The sequence below is a fragment of the Triticum dicoccoides genome, chromosome 5B (assembly GCF_002162155.2).
Source record: "Triticum dicoccoides isolate Atlit2015 ecotype Zavitan chromosome 5B, WEW_v2.0, whole genome shotgun sequence".
NCBI classification, from domain to species: Eukaryota; Viridiplantae; Streptophyta; class Magnoliopsida; order Poales; family Poaceae; genus Triticum; species Triticum dicoccoides.
The window spans coordinates 567,287,873-567,314,218 of NC_041389.1; the positions used below are offsets into that span (position 1 = coordinate 567,287,873).

The following is a 26,346-nucleotide window of genomic DNA, read 5'->3' on the forward strand; positions in this document are numbered from 1 at the left end:
GTCAACTTCTCCAACAAAGTGTACGAGCCCAAGGACGCGCACATGGAAGTGCATCTTGCAGAGGTGCGCAAGATGGAAAAGCCGTTTTTGGGGCTGGATCTGCAGCATGTGCCCCGCGGCACCAATCAAGAGGCTGATGACATCGCCAAGAGGGCATCAAGGCGGCTGCCTCAGGAGCCTGGCGTTTTCGAGGAACGACTCTTCAAGCCCTCAGCAGCACTGTCACTATCAAGCACATCGCAACCTCGAGAGGAACTACCTCAACTGCCTACCTCAGGAGCTCCGGCCTGTGGCCTGACCTCAGGAGCACGCTTGCTCCTGGCGCTGGAGCCTCAGGAGGGATGATGGACGATGGAGCTCAAGGATTACCTGATGCAAGGGACTCTACCAGAGAAAGAAGAGGACGCGGAACACGTGGCCCGGCAGGCCACGGCCTACTGCATCCAAGATGGAGAGCTCTACCGGAAGTGGCCAAACGGTGTTTCCCTGCATTGCATCTCCAGGGAACAGGGGAAGGAGTTGCTGGCAGACATTCACGGCGGAGACTATGGGCACCACTCGTCATCACGGACCCTCGTCGGCAAGACATTTCGCAGCGGGTTTTATTGGCCTACAGCACTCAACGACGCGATCGAGCTGGTGAAGGCTTGTGAAGCTTGTCAATTCCACGCCAAGTAGATCCATCAGCCAGCTCAGGGCCTGCAGACCATCCCACTCTCATGGCCGTTCGCAGTCTGGGGTCTGGATATCTTGGGCCCGTTTCCTCGGGCGCCAGGGGGCTATCGCTACCTCTACGTCGCCATCAACAAGTTCACCAAGTGGGCGGAGGTGGAAGCTGTCCGCACCATCCCGGCTGGCTTTGCAGTCAAGTTCTTCAAGGGCCTCGTGAGCCGATTCAGGGTACCTAATCGCATCATCACCGACAACAGTTTGTAGTTCACCAGCAATCTCTTCAAAACATATTGTGCTAACCTTGGAATGCAGATATGCTACGCTTCGGTGGCACACCCTCGGAGCAACAGCCAGGCTGAACGCGCCAACGCAGAGGTCCTGAAGAACCTCAAAACCAGGACCTTCAAGAAGAAGCTGGAGGCCTGCAGCAGGGGCTGGTCCGAAGAGCTCAAGTCCGTGCTATGGTCCATCCGCACTACCGCCATCAAGTCGACCGGCGAGACCCCATTCTTCGTCGTCTATGGAGCAGAGGCGTTCCTCCCTCACGAGGTAAGGCATCGCTCCGCGCGGGTCCTGGTGTTTGATGAAGGGCAGCAGGACGCCATGCGGGGGATGGACCTCATGCTGGGGGAGGAACACCGTCAGGAGGCCGCGCTACGAGCAACAAGATACCAGCAGGCGCTACGGCGGTACCACTGCCGCAACATCCGCCCCAGGACTCTCGAGGTAGGTGACCTCGTGCTCAGGCGGGTGATCTCCAGGGAAGGGTTGCACAAGCTCTCGCCCATGTGGGAGGGTCCGTTCAAGGTTGTTCCTGTTTCCAAACCTGGCGCCGCGCGCTTGGAGACCCAGGAAGGGGTGCCCATTCCGAACGCGTGGAACATTCAGCACCTCCAGAGGTTCTACCCTTGAAGTAAGGCCCGGTGCCTGTAAAGAAGGCCCGGTGCCTGTGAAGAAGGGCCCAACACCTATAAAGAAGGCCCGGTGCCTGTGAAGCTCACCGCCCCAAGAAAAGGCCCGGTGCCTGTGAAGAAGGCCCAATGCCTGTGAAGCTCGCCGCCCGTGACACTCTCACGTAATAATGAGTTGGGGCTGTACACGCCCCGAGTCTCCGGAGTGCCGCCCTTGGGCCTCGGGGGCTCCCGCCCACGCCCAGTGGAAGCACTTAGCTCTGCGCTAGTGAGAAGATGTCGAAGACTAGACTAGGTGCCGGACGCGGCTTTTCATTTGCTTTCCGCAGTTGGCTTGTTCACCCTTGTTCGAAACTTTATTGGAGTTGCTTCTAGTGTTGTTTTCCGTCCCCTGCCCGTAATTCTCTGCCTTTGTTTTTCGCCTGGCTCGTTCTCTCTTTTGCAAGCCTCGCGAGGGGGCTGCGCAGGCGCCCTCGTGAGCACCTTCTTGCCTAATTTCGCGAGGCTCCCTGACTCAAGTTCACAGCGGGAGCACCCCTCCCGGTCCATGCCCCACGGGCATCGCGACGCAAACGCAGGACCTAAGCTGGTCACCCTCGCGACAAAGGTTCGAAAGCTATCCTCCCGACTGATTTTTGCAGGCCTTAAGACGCCCGGCGAGGCCTCAGGCAAGTACCTCGTGAGGCGAAAACTGCAGCGAACCTCCCGAGCTAAGTTGTTCCTTCGTGCAAGCACACAGCCGCGACACCATAACATAGCACGGGAATGGTAGAAATAGCATGATAATTAAGGGTAATAGTCTTGCACGCCCCCATGGGGCTCCATACTTCTCTCTCTCTCAATGCAGGAAAAAGAGAAAAACAAAATAAATGCGACGAGCCCCGCGACGGCTCGCGAGGAGGGATCCGCATCGCCCTCCCGAGCTCAATCAGACTCCTCCTCGCACTTCACCGAGGCGCGACGGCGGGACGACCCGCTACCGCCCTCGAAGCGGGCACGACGACGTGGTGGCTGATCGCGGCCACCGCTGGAGGAGCTGTCACCAGAGGAAGAGCCGTTGAAGCTCGACGAGCCACGGATGCCACCAGGAGCAGGCTCGCCTTCGCCTTTGTTGCGGTCGTCGCCAAGGCCCAACACCTCGTCGCCGTCGTTGTCTTCAGGGAAGCACCTGACACGGCGGCCATCTTCTCCAAACACCCTCACGTAGAGGGTCGCGTCGCCATCGAACTTGAAGTGGAGGGTGCACCACCGGCCCAGGCCACGCGCGCGAGCAAACGTTTGCCAGCCGTGGGCCAGGGCCACGTTCCCGGCGACGGAGATCTCCACCGCGACCCAGGAGGCCCTGCTGCAGCAGCCGTCCGCCTGGAGCCAGAGCCCGCCAGGGGCACCAACCGACTGTTCATCATCAGCCGTGAGGCAATCCACCACCACACAAACTAGAGTAGGGTATTACACCACAACAGCCCGAACTAGTATAAACCTTGTGTCCCTTGTGTTGTTCATCGTGTAGCTTAGATTCACGGTGAAGCATTGGGACATGAATCGATAGGAAGTAGATCTTCGCGCGCACCCCAGAGTTCGAACCTTAAGGGTTTTGGCGGAACCCGATATCCGACAGCACCTACTGCCTCCGGTTCAAAACCTACCACCCAGGTCCTGCCACGTGCCCAACAGTGACGAGCAGGGCATTCACCGCACGCCGCACAGCAGAAGCCTGAGCCGACATGACATAGCCAGCAGATCCCACTGACACGACCGGCCCAGGACGCCACCAATTCCATCATGGACCTCACGTCCACCGGCGACGGACAGGTCGCAGACTCCTTCAAGAATGAGTAGGCAGCGGTGCCTTGTGTCCCATGTGGATCGATCCTTCTCCCGTGTTCTACTCTTCCTCGCCGGAGACTGCACCTTCACTTCATCGGTCTTATCGTCGGTGCTCATGAAGACAGCAGAAGGAGGACGACACGTGCTTGGACGCTAGGGACGGGTCTTTTTTTGTTCTAAATGTTTGAAATGAAGTTAAATTCGTCGTGTTTGTATGAAATCTGTCATGTTTGTAGGAAATTCGTCCGTGTTTGCATGAATTTCATTCGGTTTGTTGAAAATAGTTTCAAATGTATGCGGCTAGCGTTAGGTGGCTGCCTCCCGCACCCATGTCCGCGGACTGATCTCCTCCCCTGCCCATGGATGGATGCGGGAGGTTTTTTGCGGGTTGCCTTTGAAGATGCCCTAACTAGCACATCTCAGTGACACATACTACCCCTAAGACTATATGCATGCTTTCCTCCACATGTCACTGCTACCATTCTTTGGTGTGTATATGTGCATGCACCACCTATTGTGTTCTTAATTGAGCCTTCCGGTCTTCATTGGAATTGCACACAAAGTGATCCAAAGAAATAAAAAGTCTAGCCTCCGCTCCAACAAGCCAAAGGAAAATTCACATGGAGTTGAATGCTTCAAAACTAATATGCAAATGTAGCCCTTAGTCTTCATGAACCTTCAGTCAGGGCCCATGAATTAGCTGAGTATGTCGAGCTCGACAAGTATTTTCTGTTGTTATTCATGAAAAAAGAGTATTACCGGTTGTTGTTCCAATCCAGTTTGTGTGTGTATGGGTGGGGGTGGAGGAGGGGGTAGCTAGACCGTCAATGGGAATGCACAAAGTTCAAAAAACCTCATGAATCAGATAGTCATGGATGGTTTAACAACTACTCGAATATAATTACCATTTTCAACTAGTTTGCATCCTCCTCCTCTCTTTGGTGGATATCTTGAATCACTTTGACGTCTTGATATAAATGTGAGTACACACTATGATGGTCATTTTGCCTCTGTTTCGCTTTTATATGAATACAATTTTGTTTTCTCACTCTGGTCATATAGGATTTGGTGTGTTCACTCTTTTCTGATCACATGAAACCTACTTGTACCATTTTCTCTAGGTAATCAACCTTGCTCAAGAAAGTCTTGCTTATACAATTCACACTTTTTCTTGAACTTGGGCTTTTGAGACATTCTAAATGTGTAGTAACACTTTAAATGAATGTCATTTACAAATAGGGAAGTTGCATTTAATAAAGAAGCGAACGACATGCAATTACTGTTGGGTTTCGTAGTAATTTCAAAATTTTCCTACGCGCACACAGGATCATGTGATGCATAGCAACGAGAGGAGAGTGTTGTCTACGTACCCAACGCAGACCGACTGCGGAAGCGATGACACGACGTAGAGGAAGTAGTCGTACGTCTTCACGATCCAACCGATCAAGCACCGAAACTACGGCACCTCCGAGTTCGAGCACACGTTCAGCTCGATGACGATCCCCGGACTCCGATCCAGCAAAGTGTCGGGGAAGAGTTTCGTCAGCACGACGGCGTGGTGACGATCTTGATGAACTACAGCAGCAGGGCTTCGCCTAAACTCCGCTACAGTATTATCGAGGAATATGGTGGCAGGGGGCACCGCACACGGCTAAGGAATCGATCACGTGGATCAACTTGTGTCAACTTGTGTGTTTAGAGGTGCCCCTGCCTCCGTATATAAAGGAGCCAAGGGGGGAGGAGGCGCCGACCAGGAGGAGGTGGCGCAGGAGGAGTCCTACTCCTACCGGGAGTAGGACTCCCCTCCAATCCTATTCCAACTAGGATTCCCAAGGGGGAAAGAGGGAGAGGGGTGGCCGGCCACCTCTCCTAGTCCTAATAGGACTAGGGGAAGGGGGGAGGCGCGCAGCCCCCTTGGGCTGCCCCTTTCTCTTTTCCACTAAGGCCCATGATGGCCCATATGGCTCCCGGGGGGTTCCGGTAACCTCCCGGTAACCCGGTAAAATCCCGATTTCACCCGGAACACTTCTGATATCCAAATATAGGCTTCCAATATATCAATCTTTACGTCTCGACCATTTCGAGACTCCTCGTCATGTCCGTGATCACATCCGGGACTCCGAACAACCTTCGGTACATCAAAATGCATAAACTCATAATATAACTGTCATCGTAACCTTAAGCGTGCGGACCCTACGGGTTCGAGAACAATGTAGACATGACCGAGACACGTCTCTGGTCAATAACCAATAGCGGGACCTGGATGCCCATATTGGCTCCTACATATTCTACGAAGATCTTTATCGGTCAGACCGCATAACAACATACGTTGTTCCCTTTGTCATCGGTATGTTACTTGCCCGAGATTTGATCGTCGGTATCCAATACCTAGTTCAATCTCGTTACCGGCAAGTCTCTTTACTCGTTCCGTAATACATCATCTCACAACTAACATATTAGTTGTAATGCTTGCAAGGCTTATGTGATGTGTATTACCGAGAGGGCCCAGAGATACCTCTCCGACAATCGGAGTGACAAATCCTAATCTCGAAATACGCCAACCCAACATCGACCATTGGAGACACCTGTAATGCTCCTTTATAATCACCCAGTTACGTTGTGACGTTTGGTAGCACCCAAAGTGTTCCTCCGGCAAACGGGAGTTGCATAATCTCATAGTCATAGGAACATGTATAAGTCATGAAGAAAGCAATAGCAACATACTAAACGATCAGGTGCTAAGCTAATGGAATGGGTCATGCCAATCAGATCATTCAACTAATGATGTGACCTCGTTAATCAAATAACAACTCATTGTTCATGGTCAGGAAACATAACCATCTTTGATTAACGAGCTAGTCAAGTAGAGGCATACCAGTGACACTCTGTTTGTCTATGTATTCACACATGTATTATGTTTCCGGTTAATACAATTCTAGCATGAATAATAAACATTTATCATGATATAAGGAAATAAATAATAACTTTATTATTGCCTCTAGGGCATATTTCCTTCAGTCTCCCACTTGCACTAGAGTCAATAATCTAGTTCACATCGCCATGTGATTTAACAGCAATAGTTCACATCACCATGTGATTAACACCCATAGTTCACATCGCTATGTGACCAACACCCAAAGGGTTTACTAGATTCAGTAATCTAGTTCACATCGCTATGTGATTAACACCCAAGGAGTACTAAGGTGTGATCATGTTTTGCTTGTGAGAGAATCTTAGTCAACGGGTCTGCCACATTCAGATCCTCATGTATTTTGCAAATTTCTATGTCAACAATGCTCTGCATGGAGCTACTCTAGCTAATTGCTCCCACTTTCAATATGTATCTAGATCGAGACTTAGAGTCATCTAGATTAGTGTCAAACTTGCATCGGCGTAACCCTTTACGACGAACCTTTTTCCATAATCGAGAAACATATCCTTATTCCACTAAGGACAATTTTGACCGCTCTCCAGTGATCTACTCCTAGATCACTATTGTACTCCCTTGCCAAACTCAATGGTATGGCATACAATAGATCTGGTATACAGCATGGCATACTTTATAGAACCTATGACTGAGGCATAGGGAATGACTTTCATTCTCTTTCTATTTTCTGCCGTGGTCGGGCTTTGAGTCTTACTCAACTTCACACCTTGCAACACAGGCAAGAACTCCTTCTTTGACTGTTCCATTTTGAACTATTTCAAAAATTTATCAAGGTATGTATTCATTGAAAAAATCTTATCAAGCGTCTTCATCTATCTATATAGATCTTGATGCTCAATGTGTAAGCAGCTTCACCAAGGTCTTTCTTTGAAAAACTTTTATTCAAGTATCCTTTCATGCTTTGCAGAATAATTCTACATTATTTCCGATCAACAATATGTCATTCACATATACTTATCAGAAATGTTGTAGTGCTCCCACTCACTTTCTTGTAAATACAGGCTTCACCGTAAGTCTGTACAAAAACTATATGCTTTGATCAACTTATCAAAGCATATATTCCAACTCCGAGATTCTTGCACCAGTCCATAAATGGATCGCTGGAGCTTGCACACTTTGTTAGCTCCCTTTGGATCGACAAAACCTTCCGGTTGCATCATATACAACTCTTCTTCCAGAAATCCATTCAGGAATGCAGTTTTGACATCCATCTGCCAAATTTCATAATCATAAAATGCGGCAATTGCTAACATGATTCGGACAGACTTAAGCATCGCTACGGGTGAGAAGGTCTCATCATAGTCAATTCCTTGAACTTTGTCAAAAACCTTTTTCGACAAGTCTAGCTTTGTAGATAGTAACACTACTATCAACGTCCGTCTTCCTCTTGAAGATCCATTTATTCTTAATGACTCACCGATCATCGGGCAAGTCAATCAAAGTCTACACTTTGTTCTCATACATGGATCATATCTCAGATTTCATGGCCTCAAGCCATTTCATGGAATCTGGGCTCATCATTGCTTCCTCATAGTTCGTAGGTTCATCATGGTCTAGTAACATGACTTCCAGAACATGATTACCGTACCATTCTGGTGCGGATCTTACTCTGGAAGACCTACGAGGTTTGGTAGTAACTTGATCTGAAGTTTGATGATCATCATCATTAACTTCCTCACTTATTGGTGTAGGAATCACTGGAACTGATTTCTGTGATGAACTACTTTCCAATAAGGGAGAAGGTATAATTACCTCATCAAGTTCTACTCTCCTCCCACTCACTTCTTTCGAGAGAAACTCCTTCTCTGGAAAGGATCCATTTTAGCAACGAATGTCTTGCCTTCGGATCTATGATAGAAGGTGTACCCAACAATTTCCTTTGGGTATTCTATGAAGACGCACTTCTCTGATTTGGGTTCGAGCTTATCAGGATGAAACTTTTTCTCATAAGCATCGCAACCCCAAACTTTAAGAAACAACAGCTTAGGTTTACTGCTAAACCATAATTCATACAGTGTCGTCTCAACGGATTTAGATGGTGCCCTATTTTAAAACGTGAATGCAGCTGTCTCTAATGCATAACCCCAAAACGATAGTGGTAAAGAGATATCATAGATCGCACCATATCAAATAAAGTGCGGTTACGACGTTCGGACACACCATAACGATGTGGTGTTCCAGGTGGCGTGAGCTGTGAAACTATTCCACATTGTTTTAATTGACGACCAAACTCGTAACTCAAATATTTGTCTCCGCGATCAGATCGCAGAAACTTTATTTTCTTGTTACGATGATTTTTCCACTTCACTCTGAAATTCTTTGAACCTTTCAACTATTTCAGACTTATGTTTCATCAAGTAGATATACCCATATCTGCTCAAATCATCTTGTGAAGGTCAGAAAACAACGATGCTTGCCACGAGCATCAGCACTCATTGGATCGCATACATCGGTATGTATTATTTCCAATAAGTCAGTAGCTCGTTCCATTGTTTCGGAGAACGGAGCTTTAGCCATTTTGCCCAAAAGGCACAGTTCGCAAGCATCAAGTGATTCATAATCAAGTGATTCCAAAATTCCATCAGTATGGAGTTTCTTCATGCGCTTTACAACAATATGACCTAAACGGCGGTGCTACAAACAAGTTGCACTTATCATTATTAACTTTGCATCTTTTGGTTTCAATATTATGATTATGTGTATCACTACGATCGAGATCCAACAAACTATTTTCATTGGGTGTGTAACCATATAAGGTTCTATTCATGTAAACAGAACAACAATTTATTCTCTTACTTAAATGAATAATTGTATTACAATAAACATGATCAAATCATATTCATGCTCAACGCAAACACCAAATAACACTTATTTAGGTTCAACACTAATCCCGAAAGTATAGGGAGTGTGTGACGATGATCATATCAATCTTGGAACCACTTCCAACACACATCGTCACTTCACCCTTAACTAGTCTCTGTTTATTCTGCAACTCCCGTTTCGAGTTACTAATCTTAGCAACTGAACTAGTATCAAATACTGAGGGTTTGCGATAAATACTAGTAAAGTACACATCAATAACATGTATATCAAATATACTTATGTTCACTTTGCCATCCTTCTTATCCGCCAATCACTTGGGGTAGATCCGCTTCCAGTGACCAGTCCCTTTGCAGTAGAAACACTTAGTCTCAGGCTTAGGATCAGACTTGGGCTTCTTCACTTGAGCAGCAACTTGCTTGCTGTTCTTCTTGAAGTTCCCCTTCTTCCTTCTGCCCCTTTTCTTGAAACTAGTGGTCTTGTCTACCATCAACACTTGATGTTTTTCTCGATTTCTACCTTCGTCAATTTCCGCATTACGAAGAGCTTGGGAATCGTTTCCGTTATCCCTTGCATGTCATAGTTCATCACGAAGTTCTACTAACTTGGTGATGGTGACTAGAGAATTCTGTCAATCACTATCTTATCTGGAAGATTAACTCCCACTTGATTCAAGCGATTGTAGTACTCAGATAATCTGAGCACATGCTCACTAGTTGAGCGATTCTCCTCCATCTTTTAGCTATAGAACTTGTTGGAGACTTCATATCTCTCAACTCGGGTATTTGCTTGAAATATTAGCTTCAACTCCTGGAACATCTCATATGGTCCATGACATTCAAAACGTCTTTGAAGTCCCGATTCTAAGCCGTTAAGCATGGTGCACTTAAACTATCAAGTAGTCATCATATTGAGCTAGCCAAACGTTCATAACGTCTGCATTTGCTCCTGCAATAGGTCCGTCACCTAGCGGTGCATTAAGGACATAATTCTTCTGTGCAGCAATGAGGATTTAACCTCAGATCACGGATCAAATCCGCAACATTGCTACTAACATTTTTCAACACAATTTTCTCTAGGAACATATCAAAATAAACACAGGGAAGCAACAACGCGAGCTATTGATCTACAACATGATTTGCAAAATACTACCAAGACTAAGTTCATGATAAATTTAAGTTCAATTTAATCATATTACTTAAGAACTCCCACTTAGATAGACATCCCTCTAATCCTCTAAGTGATCACGTGATCCAAATCAACTAAACCATGTCCGATCATCACGTGAGATGGAGTAGTTTCATCGGTGAACATCATTATGTTGATCATATCTACTATATGATTCACGCTCGACCTTTCGGTCTCCGTGTTCCGAGGCCATATCTGCATATGCTAGGCTCGTCAAGTTTAACCTGAGTATTCTGTGTGTGCAAAAACTGGCTTGCACCCGTTGTAGATGGACGTAGAGCTTATCACACCCGATCATCACGTGGTGTCTGGGCACGACGAACTTTGGCAACGGTGCATACTCAGGGAGAACACTTCTTGATAATTTAATGAGAGATCATCTTATAATGCTACCGTCAATCAAAGCAAGATAAGATGCATAAAAAGATAAACATCACATGCAATCAATATAAGTGATATGATATGGCCATCATCATCTCGTGCTTGTGATCTCCATCTCCGAAGCACCGTCATGATCACCATCGTCACCGGCGTGACACCTTGATCTCCATCGTAGCATCGTTGTCGTCTCGCCAATCTTATGCTTCCACGACTATCACTACCGTTTAGTAATAAAGTAAAGCATTACATCGCGATTGCATTGCATACAATAAAGCGACAACCATATGGCTCCTGCCAGTTGCCGATAACTCGGTTACAAAACATGATCATCTCATACAATAAAATTCAGCATCATGCCTTGACCATATCACATCACAACATGCCCTGCAAAAACAAGTTAGACGTCCTCTACTTTGTTGTTGCATGTTTTACGTGGCTGCTACGGGCTTAAGTAAGAACCAATCTCACCTACGCATCAAAACCACAACGATAGTTTGTCAAATAGACTTTGTTTTAACCTTCTCAAGGACCGGGCGTAGCCATACTTGGTTCAACTAAAGTTGGAGAGACAGTCGCCCGCAAGCCATCTATGTGCAAAGCACGTCGAGGGAACCGGTCTCGCGTAAGCGTACGCGTAAGGTTGGTCCGGGTCGTCTCGTCCAACAATACCGCCGAAACAAAGTATGACATGCTGGTAGGCAGTATGACTTGTATCGTCCACAACTCACTTGTGTTCTACTCGTGCATATAACATCAACATAAGTAACCTAGGCTCGGATGCCACTGTTGGGTTTCGTAGTAATTTCAAAATTTTCCTACGCGCACACAGGATCATGTGATGCATAGCAACGAGAGGAGAGTGTTGTCTACGTACCCAACGCAGACCGACTGCGGAAGCGATGACACGACGTAGAGGAAGTAGTCGTACGTCTTCACGATCCAACCGATCAAGCACCGAAACTACGGCACCTCCGAGTTCGAGCACACGTTCAGCTCGATGACGATCCCCGGACTCCGATCCAGCAAAGTGTCGGGGAAGAGTTTCGTCAGCACGACGGCGTGGTGACGATCTTGATGAACTACAGCAGCAGGGCTTCGCCTAAACTCCGCTACAGTATTATCGAGGAATATGGTGGCAGGGGGCACCGCACACGGCTAAGGAATCGATCACGTGGATCAACTTGTGTTAACTTGTGTGTTTAGAGGTGCCCCTGCCTCAGTATATAAAGGAGCCAAGGGGGGAGGGTGCGCCGGCCAGGAGGAGGAGGCGCAGGAGGAGTCCTACTCCTACCGGGAGTAGGACTCCCCTCCAATCCTATTCCAACTAGGATTCCCAAGGGGGAAAGAGGGAGAGGGGTGGCCGGCCACCTCTCCTAGTCCTAATAGGACTAGGAGAAGGGGGGAGGCGCGCAGCCCCCTTGGGCTGCCCCTTTCTCCTTTCCACTAAGGCCCATGAAGGCCCATGTGGTTCCCGGGGGGTTCCGGTAACCTCCCGGTAACCCGGTAAAATCCCGATTTCACCCGGAACACTTCCGATGTCCAAACATAGGCTTCCAATATATCAATCTTTATGTCTCGACCATATAGAGACTCCTCGTCATGTCCGTGATCACATCCGGGACTCCGAACAACCTTCGGTACATCAAAATGCATAAACTCATAATATAACTGTCATCAAAATGCACGCCCGCCGTCTAATATTAATCCCGAAGGTAGATGTAGAGGTAGCGTGCCGACCGCGATCACATCGACTTTGGAACCGTTTCCCACGCGCATCGTCACCTCGTCCTTTGCCAGTGCCCGCTTATTCTGTAGTCCCTGTTTCGAGTTGCAAATATTAGCAACAGAACCAGTATCAAATACCCAGGTGCTACTGCGAGCATTGGTAAGGTACACATCAATAACATGTATATCACATATACCTTTGTTCACCTTGCCATCCTTCTTATCCGCCAAATACTTGGGGCAGTTCCGCTTCCAGTGACCAGTCTGCTTGCAGTAGAAGCACTCAGTTTCAGGCTTAGGTCTAGACTTGGGTTTCTTCTCTTGAGCAGCAACTTGCTTGCCGTTCTTTTTGAAGTTCCCCTTTTTCTTCCCTTTGCCCTTTTTCTTGAAACTAGTGGTCTTTGTTAACCATCAACACTTGATGCTCCTTCTTGATTTCTACCTCCGCAGCTTTTAGCATTGCGAAGAGCTCGGGAATAGTCTTGTTCATCCCTTGCATATTATAGTTCATCACGAAGCTCTTGTAGCTTGGTGGCAGTGATTGGAGAATTCTGTCAATGACGCAATCATCTGGAAGATTAACTCCCAATTGAATCAAGTGATTATTATACCCAGACATTTTGAGTATATGCTCACTGACAGAACTGTTCTCCTCCATCTTGCAGCTATAGAACTTATTGGAGACTTCATATCTCTCAATTCGGGCATTTGCTTGAAATATTAACTTCAACTCCTGAAACATCTCATATGCTCCATGACGTTCAAAACGTCGTTGAAGTCCCGATTCTAAGCCGTAAAGCATGGCACACTGAACTATCGAGTAGTCATCAGCTTTGCTCTGCCAGACGTTCATAACATCTGGTGTTGCTCCAGCAACAGGCCTGGCACCCAGCGGTGCTTCCAGGACGTAATTCTTCTGTGCAGCAATGAGGATAATCCTCAAGTTACGGACCCAGTCCGTGTAATTGCTACCATCATCTTTCAACTTTGCTTTCTCAAGGAACGCATTAAAATTCAACGGAACAACAGCACGAGCCATCTATCTACAATCAACATAAATAAGCAAGATACTATCAGGTACTAAGTTCATGATAAATTTAGTTCAATTAATCATATTACTTAAGAACTCCCACTTAGATAGACATCCCTCTAATCCTCTAAGTGATCACGTGATCCAGATCAACTAAACCATGTCCGATCATCACGTGAGATGGAGTAGTTTCATCGGTGAACATCATTATGTTGATCATATCTACTATATGATTCACGCTCGACCTTTCGGTCTCCGTGTTCCGAGGCCATATCTGTATATGCTTGGCTCGTCAAGTATAACCTGAGTATTCCGCGTGTGCAACTGTTTTGCACCCGTTGTATTTGAACGTAGAGCCTATCACACCCGATCATCACGTGGTGTCTCAGCACGAAGAACTTTCGCAACGGTGCATACTCAGGGAGAACACTTCTTGATAATTTAGTGAGAGATCATCTTATAATGCTACCATCAATCAAAGCAAGATAAGATGCATAAAAAGATAAACATCACATGCAATCAATATAAGTGATATGATATGGCCATCATCATCTTGTGCTTGTGATCTCCATCTCCGAAGCACCGTCATGATCACCATCGTCACCGGCGCGACACCTTGATCTCCATCGTAGCATCGTTGTCGTCTCGCCAATCTTATGCTTCCACGACTATCACTACCGTAGTAATAAAGTAAAGCATTACATCGCGATTGCATTGCATACAATAAAGCGACAATCATATGGCTCCTGCCAGTTGCCGATAACTTGGTTACAAAACATGATCATCTCATACAATAAAATTCAGCATCATGCCTTGACCATATCACATCACAACATGCCCTGCAAAAACAAGTTAGACGTCCTCTACTTTGTTATTGCATGTTTTACGTGGCTGCTACGGGCTTAAGTAAGAACCAATCTCACCTACGCATCAAAACCACAACGATAGTTTGTCAAATAGACTCCGTTTTAACCTTCGCAAGGACCGGGCGTAGCCATACTTGGTTCAACTAAAGTTGGAGAGGCAGTCGCCCGCAAGCCATCTCTGTGCAAAGCACGTCGAGGGAACCGGTCTCGCGTAAGCGTACGCGTAAGGTTGGTCCGGGTCGTCTCGTCCAACAATACCGCTGAACCAAAATATGACATGCTGGTAGGCAGTATGACTTGTATCGTCCACAACTCACTTGTGTTCTACTCGTGCATATAACATCAACATCATTAACCTAGGCTCGGATGCCACTGTTGGGTTTCGTAGTAATTTCAAAAATTTCCTACGCGCACACAGGATCATGTGATGCATAGCAACGAGAGGAGAGTGTTGTCTACGTACCCAACGCAGACCGACTGCGGAAGCGATGACACGACGTAGAGGAAGTAGTCGTACGTCTTCACGATCCAACCGATCAAGCACCGAAACTACGGCACCTCCGAGTTCGAGCACACGTTCAGCTCGATGACGATCCCCGGATTCCGATCCAGCAAAGTGTCGGGGAAGAGTTTCGTCAGCACGACGGCGTGGTGACGATCTTGATGAACTACAGCAGCAGGGCTTCGCCTAAACTCCGCTACAGTATTATCGAGGAATATGGTGGCAGGGGGCACCGCACACGGCTAAGGAATCGATCACGTGGATCAACTTGTGTCAACTTGTGTGTTTAGAGGTGCCCCTGCCTCCGTATATAAAGGAGCCAAGGGGGGGAGGAGGCGCCGGCCAGGAGGAGGTGGCGCAGGAGGAGTCCTACTCCTACCGGGAGTAGGACTCCCCTCCAATCCTATTCCAACTAGGATTCCCAAGGGGGAAAGAGGGAGAGGGGTGGCCGGCCACCTCTCCTAGTCCTAATAGGACTAGGGGAAGGGGGGAGGCGCGCAGCCCCCTTGGGCTGCCCCTTTCTCTTTTCCACTAAGGCCCATGATGGCCCATATGGCTCCCGGGGGGTTCCGGTAACCTCCCGGTAACCCGGTAAAATCCCGATTTCACCCGGAACACTTCCGATATCCAAATATAGGCTTCCAATATATCAATCTTTACGTCTCGACCATTTCGAGACTCCTCGTCATGTCCGTGATCACATCTGGGACTCCGAACAACCTTCGGTACATCAAAATGCATAAACTCATAATATAACTGTCATCGTAACCTTAAGCGTGCGGACCCTACGGGTTCGAGAACAATGTAGACATGACCGAGACACGTCTCTGGTCAATAACCAATAGCGGGACCTGGATGCCCATATTGGCTCCTACATATTCTACGAAGATCTTTATCGGTCAGACCGCATAACAACATACGTTGTTCCCTTTGTCATCGGTATGTTACTTGCCCGAGATTTGATCATCGGTATCCAATACCTGGTTCAATCTCGTTACCGGCAAGTCTCTTTACTCGTTCCGTAATACATCATCTCACAACTAACATATTAGTTGTAATGCTTGCAAGGCTTATGTGATGTGTATTACCGAGAGGGCCCAGAGATACCTCTCCGACAATCGGAGTGACAAATCCTAATCTCGAAATACGCCAACCCAACATCGACCATTGGAGACACCTGTAGTACTCCTTTATAATCACCCAGTTACGTTGTGACGTTTGGTAGTACCCAAAGTGTTCCTCCGGTAAACGGGAGTTGCATAATCTCATAGTCATAGGAACATGTATAAGTCATGAAGAAAGCAATAGCAACATACTAAACGATCGGGTGCTAAGCTAATGGAATGGGTCATGTCAATCAGATCATTCTACTAATGATGTGACCTCGTTAATCAAATAACAACTCATTGTTCATGGTTAGGAAACATAACCATCTTTGATTAACGAGCTAGTCAAGTAGAGGCATACTAGTGACACTCTGTTTGTCTATGTATTCACACATGTATTATGTTTCCGGTTAATACAATTCTAGCATGAATAATAAACATTTATCATGATATAAGGAAATAAATAATAACTTTATTATTGCCTCTAGGGCATATTTCCTTCAATTACTTATTAATGGTTGTATACCGATTGTAACCCACAAAAGCTTGTTGCATATATTATCTGAAGCATGTCATGCAAACTGTACCCTAACCAAACACTATAAAGAAGTGGAAGACGTCTAGATGTAATTTTGAATAAGTTAACACCAAATTTTCAATGTTATAAGTATATCCATTCATCATTATTTAAAGCTGCAACCAAGTCACTTGTATGTATACGACTATATGTGAAATATATCACACAATGCAAGGATTACAAGGATCAAAGAATGTATACGTCACTTACATGGTTGCAGCAGTTACCCTAGCGCAAACACCACAATACTCTCCTACTTAGCAAAAGATGTACACATGGCATTTGAAGTTGAAGCTTGGGATCAACTAGGGATTCAAAACATCAGAACACGACTATTGCTTCATTCACCTTACAGCTGCAACACAGACTTACCTTTGGATAAGAGTATTTTGTTGTTTTTATCAAATTAGGTAAATCTAAGAGTATTTGTTGTTTTAATCTAAGAGTATTTTGTTGTTTTTATCAAATTAGGTAAATCAATCATGTTTGTTTTGAGTATGTGGTTGCTAAGCAAATTACATATTTCATTTCAAGAAGTTTTTTCAATTCTTTGGGAGGGGGTACAATTTGGAAGATATTTGTGGCAGAATGTTGGATTAGGGAAAGAACTACGCGTGTTAATGACATTCCGGATTATGTTGTTCGTTTGGTCTTTATGTAAAAATTGCGGAACAATGTATGCTTTCGGGCATCACACTCGATATCTTACGATAATTGTGGTGATTCAAAAATCAATGATGTGCAACATTATCAAGTAGATGGATCAATGCATAGGCTCTCTAATTAATTAGTGAAGCTACATTCAAGATTTGGGGTCAATTAACCATATATAGTTTCTAAAATAATTTAGCTTCTCATATAAAGATAGTGACACCACTTGAAGAATTCTTGTACCACAACAACGCTGAAGTGTTCATGAAGGCACCCAACCTAACATCAAAGACTCCCTATCTTGGTTGATGGCATGTTTTGCATAGAGCATAGGTAGTTTTACCATGTTTTGTACATAGAGAATCTCATGATTCACATATACTCCCTTCGTTCCTTTATCTAAGGTGTAGTATTTTCGGTATGGTGACCAAGGCACATAATTATAGATGTGTTAGGACAAAATTATCCTTGGCAAATTTATTGGTTAGTGTCAAGTAAATTAGTTAGTCCAGAAAACTAACAGATACATGCAATCGACAAAGAGATAGTTCCCTTCTTTTGCTACAAGGAGAGATACAGACAATCAGGAGAGAGATACTTTCCTTTTTCTGGAGGGCTTACAAGGGAATTATAAGGATTTAGAAGAAATGCACCTTACATTCTGAAATTTTATCAAAAAACAAATACATCTTATCTAAAGGAACGGAGGGAGTAGTGTACATATGAAAAATAAGAGGTAGCCAACAAGCGATGAAAACAATTAAGAAAACTTGCCAGTAAAGCGATGAAAACAATTAAGAAAACTTGCCAGTAAAATCCTTAGCACAACCAGAATATATATGTGATGATGTGTGAATTGTATTGTTGAGTTACTCCATGGCTATAACTGACTCCCTTTAAATGCAGGTGGGGCGAGAGAGTCGAAGTGAGAAACAACTATAAACTCGACATATTTTTAGGTGAACTTTTATTACTTGAAGTAACACATAGGCAACACCCGAATATAAATACCACAAGGCTAAAGAGCAATACCATACAAAAATCTAAGTTATGGCTATAGAATGTCTAAGGCAAATCCTTCGAGGTTCACCTCATCATGTTGACAAAGTAGGTTTGGGATGCATTCAGGATTAACACAACACCAATTTTATCCAAACGGTAAGGAAAGTAGTGCAAGGCCTATATGGTTCATTAGATATGACACAATTCATAATTCTAAACTTTTGAGACCGTAGTTTGCGTATTGTTTAACCGTTAAATATGTCACCATAGTAGAATAAAGGATCTACCACTTGACGATGAGTTAGGATAATCGTATATTCACAAATTACTATAAAAAATATATTTTCTTCTATACTGTTTTGCAGGTGTTGGAATTTCCAGGTCCAACTATACAGTCCACTTGGCTATGCTCGACGAGAGCTTGGCAAGGGAGCCTATCCATAACCGCAAGCCCAAATTCAAGGAAGCAACCAAAGCTCAAGTCTGTTCATTTGGGAGCAACTAAGTATAGTTGTTAGAGTGTGATTGCTTTTGTTTGGGCGACAACTTCCACGGGTGCCACTGTGACATCTCTGACTTGAAGGAGCAACCGTAACCGCTAGAGATGGCTGGGAAGTTGGAACTCAGGTGCAGCCGTTTGGAGCACTGCAGACCAGATTTGTAGCCGCAAAAACGGCACCCCGTGGCTTCCTTGTCGAATATAACCAGCTCTGTGGATTATCCATTATCCATTTTACCGGCTACTAGGATCTCTAACAAACACGTTTTTGCCAATATTACGCGCTGTCGTTGCTTGTTCCTCTGAAAAAAGAAAAGGCAAGTCTCGCCTCTGTATCCACGTATGCCTCGCTAGTCCCGCTCGACACGTCGCAGAGCACGTGCCAGTGCCAGTGCCAGCCCCATCCCCGGATAGGAGCTCTCACACCTACTACCTCCGATTCAAAACTCAACCACCCAGATCCCACCACGTCCGCAACGGTGACGAGCAGGTCCTTCGTCGCACGCCGCGCAGCAGAAGACTGACCCGACGTGACACAACCAGCAGATCCCACTGACACGGCCGGGCCCATGACCGCGTCCCCACACGTCATTCACGTGACCCCTCCGCCGCTCAGGTGCATGTGGGCGCGCACCGCCTAACAGCGCGGGCTAGAACCGTCCAGAAGGCGGCACGGCCCCCCGCGCCGTCTGCCCCCCAGGTCGGCCGCGCACGCTGCGCGCGCCCGGTCCATGGTCCGGAGGGCAAGCCCAGAGGGCAGAGGGGCACCAACTTTCCGTAGACCGGGCGCAGGCCAGAGTCCGGGCCGGTCACGCCGTCCGCGTGGCGTAGCGCGCAGGCGGCCACGGGCGCGACGGGCACGCGGCCACCAGAGGAGAACCGTTATCTTTACCGTGCCCCCCGCTCCCCATAATCCCAAATCGCGCAAGGAGGAACTCAAATCCAGAGCCCTCTCCTACCCAAACCCTCCCCTCCCCTCCCCTAGCGGATCCACACCTCTCCCTCGCGGCGGCGGCGGCGGCCAGAGCGGGAAGCGAAAACTCGAAGCAGCCCCCGAGCGGCGAGCATGGCCAGCGAAGGCGAGCACGCGGCGGCGGCGGGCGAGCAGACGCCGCTCAAGAAGGCGGGCGAGGCGGAGCAGGGCGAGGAGCTCCAGGCCCCCTCCGGCTGGACCAAGAAGGTAGCGCGCTTTCCCCGCCCGCTCCAGCTCCCGAATCCGGCGCCGGGTTCTCAGATGCGTCTGCTCCAGCTCGGATTCGAGGGTTCCCGGCTTCGATGCGTGGGTGGGATTTGGCCCGTGCGTTCCGGGTCGCGTTCTAGGGTTTCTGAGCTAAATCTAGCTGGGATCCCTCGCTGCTCGTGTGGGTGCGCCTGTTGACTTTTTGTTCCGCGGAGTTCCAGGTCGGGTTGTTGCGTCCTAAGCTTAGTTAGGGTTCGCAGTAGTTCCTTGGCCGATTCGTTTAGCTAGGGTTTGTAGCTCACGATCTGTTTAGCTAGCGACGTTTTCAGGTTAGGGCTTGTAGTCCCTTGGCCTGAGGTTTCTAGTACTGTTGCGATTCGTTTAGCTAGGGTTTGCAGTTCATGGTCTCATTTAGCCACGGTTTTGATGTACCCTGGCAGGATTTGTGATACCGAGTCTATGTGCAGTTAGTTTAGGGTTCATAAGCCCTATTGGCAGAGGTTTAGGGTTCCAAGTTTTACTATAGCTATGTTTAGGTTATATTGCATTCTTTTGGTAAATGGTGAAGAGCGAACGTTCAGCATTACTGAAGCTGTATGAATTGTGATGTTTGAGCTTTTGATTCAGTGTCATGTCTACTAGTGCCTTTGTTTGAACGAGCTAACAGCAGCTTTTAGCGACTCACCATGTTTCTGGTGTAACTTATGAAATATCCTCCCAGACACATGCAAGTGAATGAGTCTTGCTCAAGTCTCCTGGAAGCAGCCAGGCAGTCACTAGCAAATAATACCTAGGTTTAACCTGCCATTTCTGGTATTTGATAGTCAAAAAAAATTCTACCTCCAGTACGGTTTTACTTGGACAGGGTTGTCCACTTATGCCACATAAGATGCCGTTAATCCGCGGTGGATTCGGAAACCTGCATCCATGCCCGAGTTAAATTCGCCATGTCCTACCCGAACCCGAGTCTGATTCGGACGCTCTGTATACGTGTCCAGGTGCTAACCAGCCAGTTTTTGTCGCGTTGTGCTTCTGTTTGTTGATTTGTTCGTAGTGCAGGTCTCATGAGTTTAATTTATACCATGTATAGCTTGGTCTGCTTCACCAAATTAATGTTTGTGTAGTAAGGTTGCGGTCAGGGATTGTGTTGTATAGATATTGTAAGATGCTATTTATTAAAGTGTCCCGGTGATGAAATCATTTTGTTATTCAAACTTACACCATATGTTGTTTCTCTATACTGGTATCCAAGTTTTTTTCTTAAGTTTCTTCATTGTTTACTATTCTGGTATAAGGTCACATACACTGTCAAAACGGCAAGGGTATTACTCATCCATATCTTGGAGTGAACCGTTTTCCAACTAGGGATGGCACCCGCAAGGTATGGGTACGGGTGGAGCTACCCCATACCCTTACCCGTCCGCCGTGAGTTTACCCATCACCCATACCCATACCCGTCAAGGGTACAAATTTTTCCCGTACCCGGCACCCGACAGGGTATATGGGTACCCGCGGGTAAAAATACCCGCGTTTACAACACATCAATTGAGTAGAAAATAGTTGTAAAAAGCAACATATAATCATAAATTATTAATAGCAACACATCTTAAACAACAATGTACAACAACATATTGTAACAACAATATATTCTCATAAATAAAAGTACTTGCATATAAAGTGACATATAAAAATGTTAAACAACAACACATAATCATAAATAACAACACATGCATACACTTTAAGTTCACGAAATCATGATAAATTATAGAAATAATTTGAATACACGTTAGAGTTTTTACCTAGCGTGCTTAGAAGGGGAAATGAATACATTGGGATATTAACGGAAACCCACCTATCAACATTTTAGATGGGTACATGGGTACGTGGGTATGGGTTATACGATCCCATACCCGTACCCTCTCTACCCGATGGGTATGATATTTTCCCATTTAAGTACCCATGGGTAATTTTTTGTTTCATACCCTTACCCTAATAGAGTTTTTACCCACAGGGTACATGGGTAATGGGTACCCATTGCCATCCCTATTTCCAACTGAAAGATTCTATTAGATGGTGAATATTAATTTCCTCAATTAATTAGGTTTTGTCCTCATACTTAATTACATCTGTCTTGGATCATTAAATCATCTGAGGGTGGGAGACTAAATTCTAGAAGTTACTATTGTGGCATCCAAGGTTGGCTGGCCAGTTTTTCATTCTAATCCAGGCTGCAGTGGTCTAATGGCCTGTGCGGAAGGGCACCGCATACGAGGATGTGGTTGGAGCCTTGGATGTACTCCCTCCGTTCCAAAATAGATGACCCAACTTTGTACTACTTTAGTACAAAGTTGAGTCATCTATTTTGGAACGGAGGGAGTAGATGGTACTCCCTCCGTTCCAAAATAGATGACCCAACTTACAAAGTTGGGTCATCTATTTTGGAACGGAGGGAGTAGATGAGAAAGTTTATTGGATATCAGGGAGACCGTGTTACGAAGGTGGGGCGGGATTCTCTGTTTGTGACTAACAGTCTCCATAAAACCTACCCATTTGTGGTGTTATTGTCAAATATGGTTCTGTGTTATCCAGCTAAGTTTCTATCTTTGTGAGTCCGCTAGCTGGTTTTCCCTATTTGGTAAGTGCAGTGTGATTAAAATGATGATTGCATCGTACTATATATTTTGCCATGGTTGCAGTATTCTTGATTTTATGTTTGTTACTCTTACTGCTGTTATATTCTCTTGAGATCTAGCTTCTCAACCTATCCTATTGATATACTTACTGCCATGTCTTTGCTAAATATTTAATTGAATATTATATAGAGCTTGTAGACCCTGGCTAAATTATTATATTCAATAGTATTATGTAGCCAGTCTCGTGCATGCTTTAAATAAGATGTTGCTCTCCTCTTTTTATTTTAAAATCACTTTAAGTTGTGTCCAAGACTTCAGTCTTGGATGAACTTATGGTATAAGTATCATGTGCAATTTGTAGGCTTAGTAGAATTCATGGCGGAACTGTTTCTTTAATAATAGTGTGATAGAATGGTAAAACACACACAGCAACAGTCAGCATGAAAGAGTGCTACTGCTGTGTTGGCATAATCTATTGTGGTTATCTTGTTGTTTTGTCTCCACATATTCAAAGCAGATCAGCATGGCTGTTGATGTCATTTTGTAGCGTGTGTTGGTTATGAATAAACATGTTTTCATGGCTTGTTTAATTGCATTTATTTACTTTGTTGATTCTCAAATTATGGTGGCAGCCAGTTAAACAAATACTGGAGAATGCTTGAGGGATGATACCTCTCTGGGACCCAGACACTGAAGACTTGGCTGGACTATCTTAACACTAATGGAAATCCATGTTATAGCACATAGTGTATTACTGTCGTAGTGAAGCATTTACATGGTAGTTGGCTACTAGACCATGTTTTTAGTATAGTTCTCTTGTGTGTATGAACATTATTTTTTCCTGGTGATCATTTTGGAAAGTGAAATGATCTATGGAGTTGCAGTTTCAATTGAATAATAGCTTGTGCACTTATTGCGCTGCATGGAGATTGATCCTGCAGGCTGGGATGTACTTTTTGGGTGTGCTCTTTTAAATCCACTGGCTTGGTATTTTTTGGAAGTCTGCAAATTCTTCGAGGATAGCGCAGAAATAATCATAACATGTTTAAGGAAACATTGCTGCTAAAAAAATCATGTGTATTGAATCTTATTTCACAGGCTAGTCCTTGGGGATATTCCGATTCTAGGCAGAACTAGTTAGGGTTGACATATGGTGTAGCTAACTTCATTACTGATTGCCTACATGTGTATGTATAATCTCAAATTCATTCCCTCATGAACAATATATCTATGGATAATCACGTTTGTTTTGGTTGCCATTTGGTACAATGTGCAACTGATGGACTACGGAGATGCACTCACTAAAGTGCATGATATTCTTGTGTTGAGTCTCTTGGTTGGTTTTCATCTGGTGCTCCTCTGCTCCATTTGCTTTCATACAAAGTTCTTGCAGTCAAAGTTCACGGTTTGTCTGGTTCAGTGTTCCCTTCTTGGTGATGATAGTTTATATCTGTTTTTTGTTCATGGCAATTTTTTTATTCTTTAGAATGGTTGTTGAAAGTAGTTCAGTTTACTTATCTTCTGCCGGTGGTTTAGTTGGAATATTCCTTTACACTTGAATATGCATTACCAGTACATGTATGAACAAATTGACAGATTCTCTTTAGGTTTATGTAGCGTTTTCCCATAATGGTGCTGAAATAATGTGTTTGCTTCTTGTGCAATTGCAGCTTAATCCCACTCGGGGTGGGAAGTTTGAGGTTGCTTTTGTTGCACCAACTGGCGAGGAGGTCAAGACCAAGAGAGCTTTAACCACATACCTAAAAGCACACCCTGGAGGCCCTGCTCTTTCAGAGTTCGTCTGGGCAACTGGTACATGCCTTATCTCGTCATTCCTTGATTACTTTATTTATGATTTAGGTAGGACTATTGTTATCCAATCAAAATCTTGCCTATACTGAAAGATCCATAAGCAGGCAATACTCCCAGACGGTCCTCACGTCTAAGTGCGAAGCCTAAGGCTACTGAGAGCCCAGAAGATGAGAAACCCTCACGCCGAAGTGGAAAGTCTAAGGCTACCGAGAGCCCGGAAGATGAGAAACCTGCCAAACGGGGAAGGCCCTCAAGCTCTAAGAAAGGCAAAAAGGGGAAACAGGAGGATGCAGAGGACGCAGAAGCTGAAAGTGGAGGTCATGCTGATGCTGAAGAAGCCAAAGGCACTGAAGTGGAGATGAAAGATGCTGAAGAAGCCAAAGTCACTGACCTGGACCTGGAGATGAAAGAAGCTGACAATGCTCAGGAAGAGAAGAAAGAGGAAGAGGCTGGCGGTTCGGTTGGAGAGAAGAAAGAGGCTGACACTGTTGCTCAGGAAGAGAAGAAAGAGGCTGACACTGTTGCTCAGGAAGAGAAGAAAGAGGCCGACCCTGTTGCTCAAGAAGAGAAGAAAGAGGCCGACACTCTTGCTCAAGAAGAGAAGAAAGAGGCTGACACTGTCGCTGAAGAAGAGAAGGAAGAGGCTGACACTGTCGCTCAAGAAGAGATGAAAGATGCTCCTGTCGCTGATGCCCCAGAGAAGACTGAAGAAGTGGAAGGCGAAGCAGCTGAATCTGAAGTAGCTCCCGTGGAGACCGAGATGCCTGACCCTGTAACAGAGAACAAGGAAAACGAGAAGCCAGCTGAATTTGAAGAAGTCCCCGTGGAGTTTGAGATGTCTGACCTTGTATCAGAGAACAAGGAAAATGAGAAGCCAGCTGAATCTGAAGAAGTCCCCGTGGAGTTTGAGATGTCTGCCCCTGTATTAGAAGAGCATAAGGAAGATGAAAAGCCAGCTGAATATGAAGTAGCTCCCGTGGAGGGTGAGAAAACTGAAAACGGCCTGGCGGTTGAATCCACAGTGTCACCTCCAGCAACTTCAGAGGAAAAGAAAGTAGAAGCAGATAGCACCATCAATCCGGCGACCCCTCCTCCAGCGGAGGTGAAGGCAGATGCTCCAGCGGCAGAGGCAGCAAAGGCTGCGGAGAATCCAGCAGACAACACTGCTCACAAGGATGACCAGGGTAACGCCGGCACCACGGGAGAACAATCCACCGGGAACGTCGACAACAATGGACAGATTCATCCAGGTGTTTCTACCGTGCGGTGCATCTGAAGGTAGGTTCCGTGGACGACGACAGGCGAAACGACGACAGGCGAGGCGAAACGGGGAACAAACTTGGTCTCTGTGTGCTTAGGATGGAGTCCCGCATTTGCTTTGAGAACTGTAAGCGTGTTTAACCTGACAGCGCCTGTAATTGTAGGCCCTTTCCGCATACTTCACAGCTTGTTGTCTTATGAGGTGCTGCAGGGCAGCAGGCTGGCTTATGCCGCCTCGGTCATTATTATCATTTGTAACTTGTTAGAGTGCACATTAATCTCAGGAGGACATAGACATAATACTTATGCTGCTGTTGTTGTAACGACCTTTATGCCTTTGCCTTGTGTTGCTATTCATAAATAAGCCTTGTAGGCTTGAACATGGGTTGGGTTGCTAGCTGGGGTAGAGTTGAGTTAATCTCTTCTGCAGATTGTTTTAAGAAGTCGGTCCTGGCTGGGTTCAATTATAAGTTTGTTCTCACATGTTTGCACTACATCGTGGGTTTTCTTTTTAACTGCAACAAAGGCACAACCGCAACCGTTCGGTGGTTCCATAGTTTTATTGAAAAAATTCATTTAAGTGGAAGGATACATGAATTTTTGTTTTCCCGCAGCTAAAGAGAAAGTGAATGTTCAGTTATAAGTTTGTTCTTCGTAGTACATCGTTGTTTTGTGGCATATCGCAAATGGTTTCTGGTTTCATTGCCCAAACAAGCATTGCACTCACTAAAGAGTAACTGATTGTCGAAATACTTGA

General features: G+C 45.7%; 1 protein-coding gene across 1 annotated transcript; it reads left to right on the forward strand.

Moving 5' to 3' along the window:
* Positions 1-19,619: 19,619 nt before the first annotated feature.
* On the forward strand, positions 19,620-25,971 carry LOC119311669 (methyl-CpG-binding domain-containing protein 10-like). Its single transcript, XM_037587341.1, has 3 exons — positions 19,620-19,884; positions 24,188-24,329; positions 24,434-25,971. The coding sequence occupies exons 1-3, from the start codon at positions 19,771-19,773 to the stop codon at positions 25,603-25,605; spliced, it is 1,428 nt and encodes a 475-aa protein (XP_037443238.1). The 5' UTR covers positions 19,620-19,770; the 3' UTR covers positions 25,606-25,971.
* Positions 25,972-26,346: the final 375 nt, after the last annotated feature.

What these genes read in the sequence shown, in the direction of transcription:
- LOC119311669 (XM_037587341.1), top strand. Translation starts at nt 19,771, where the DNA reads ATGGCCAGCGAAGGCGAGCACGCGGCGGCGGCGGGCGAGCAGACGCCG. An exon ending in CCTCCGGCTGGACCAAGAAG is followed by an intron (nt 19,885 to 24,187) that starts GTAGCGCGCTTT and finishes GTGCAATTGCAG; the next exon opens with CTTAATCCCACTCGGGGTGG. An exon ending in AGAGTTCGTCTGGGCAACTG is followed by an intron (nt 24,330 to 24,433) that starts GTACATGCCTTA and finishes ATCCATAAGCAG; the next exon opens with GCAATACTCCCAGACGGTCC.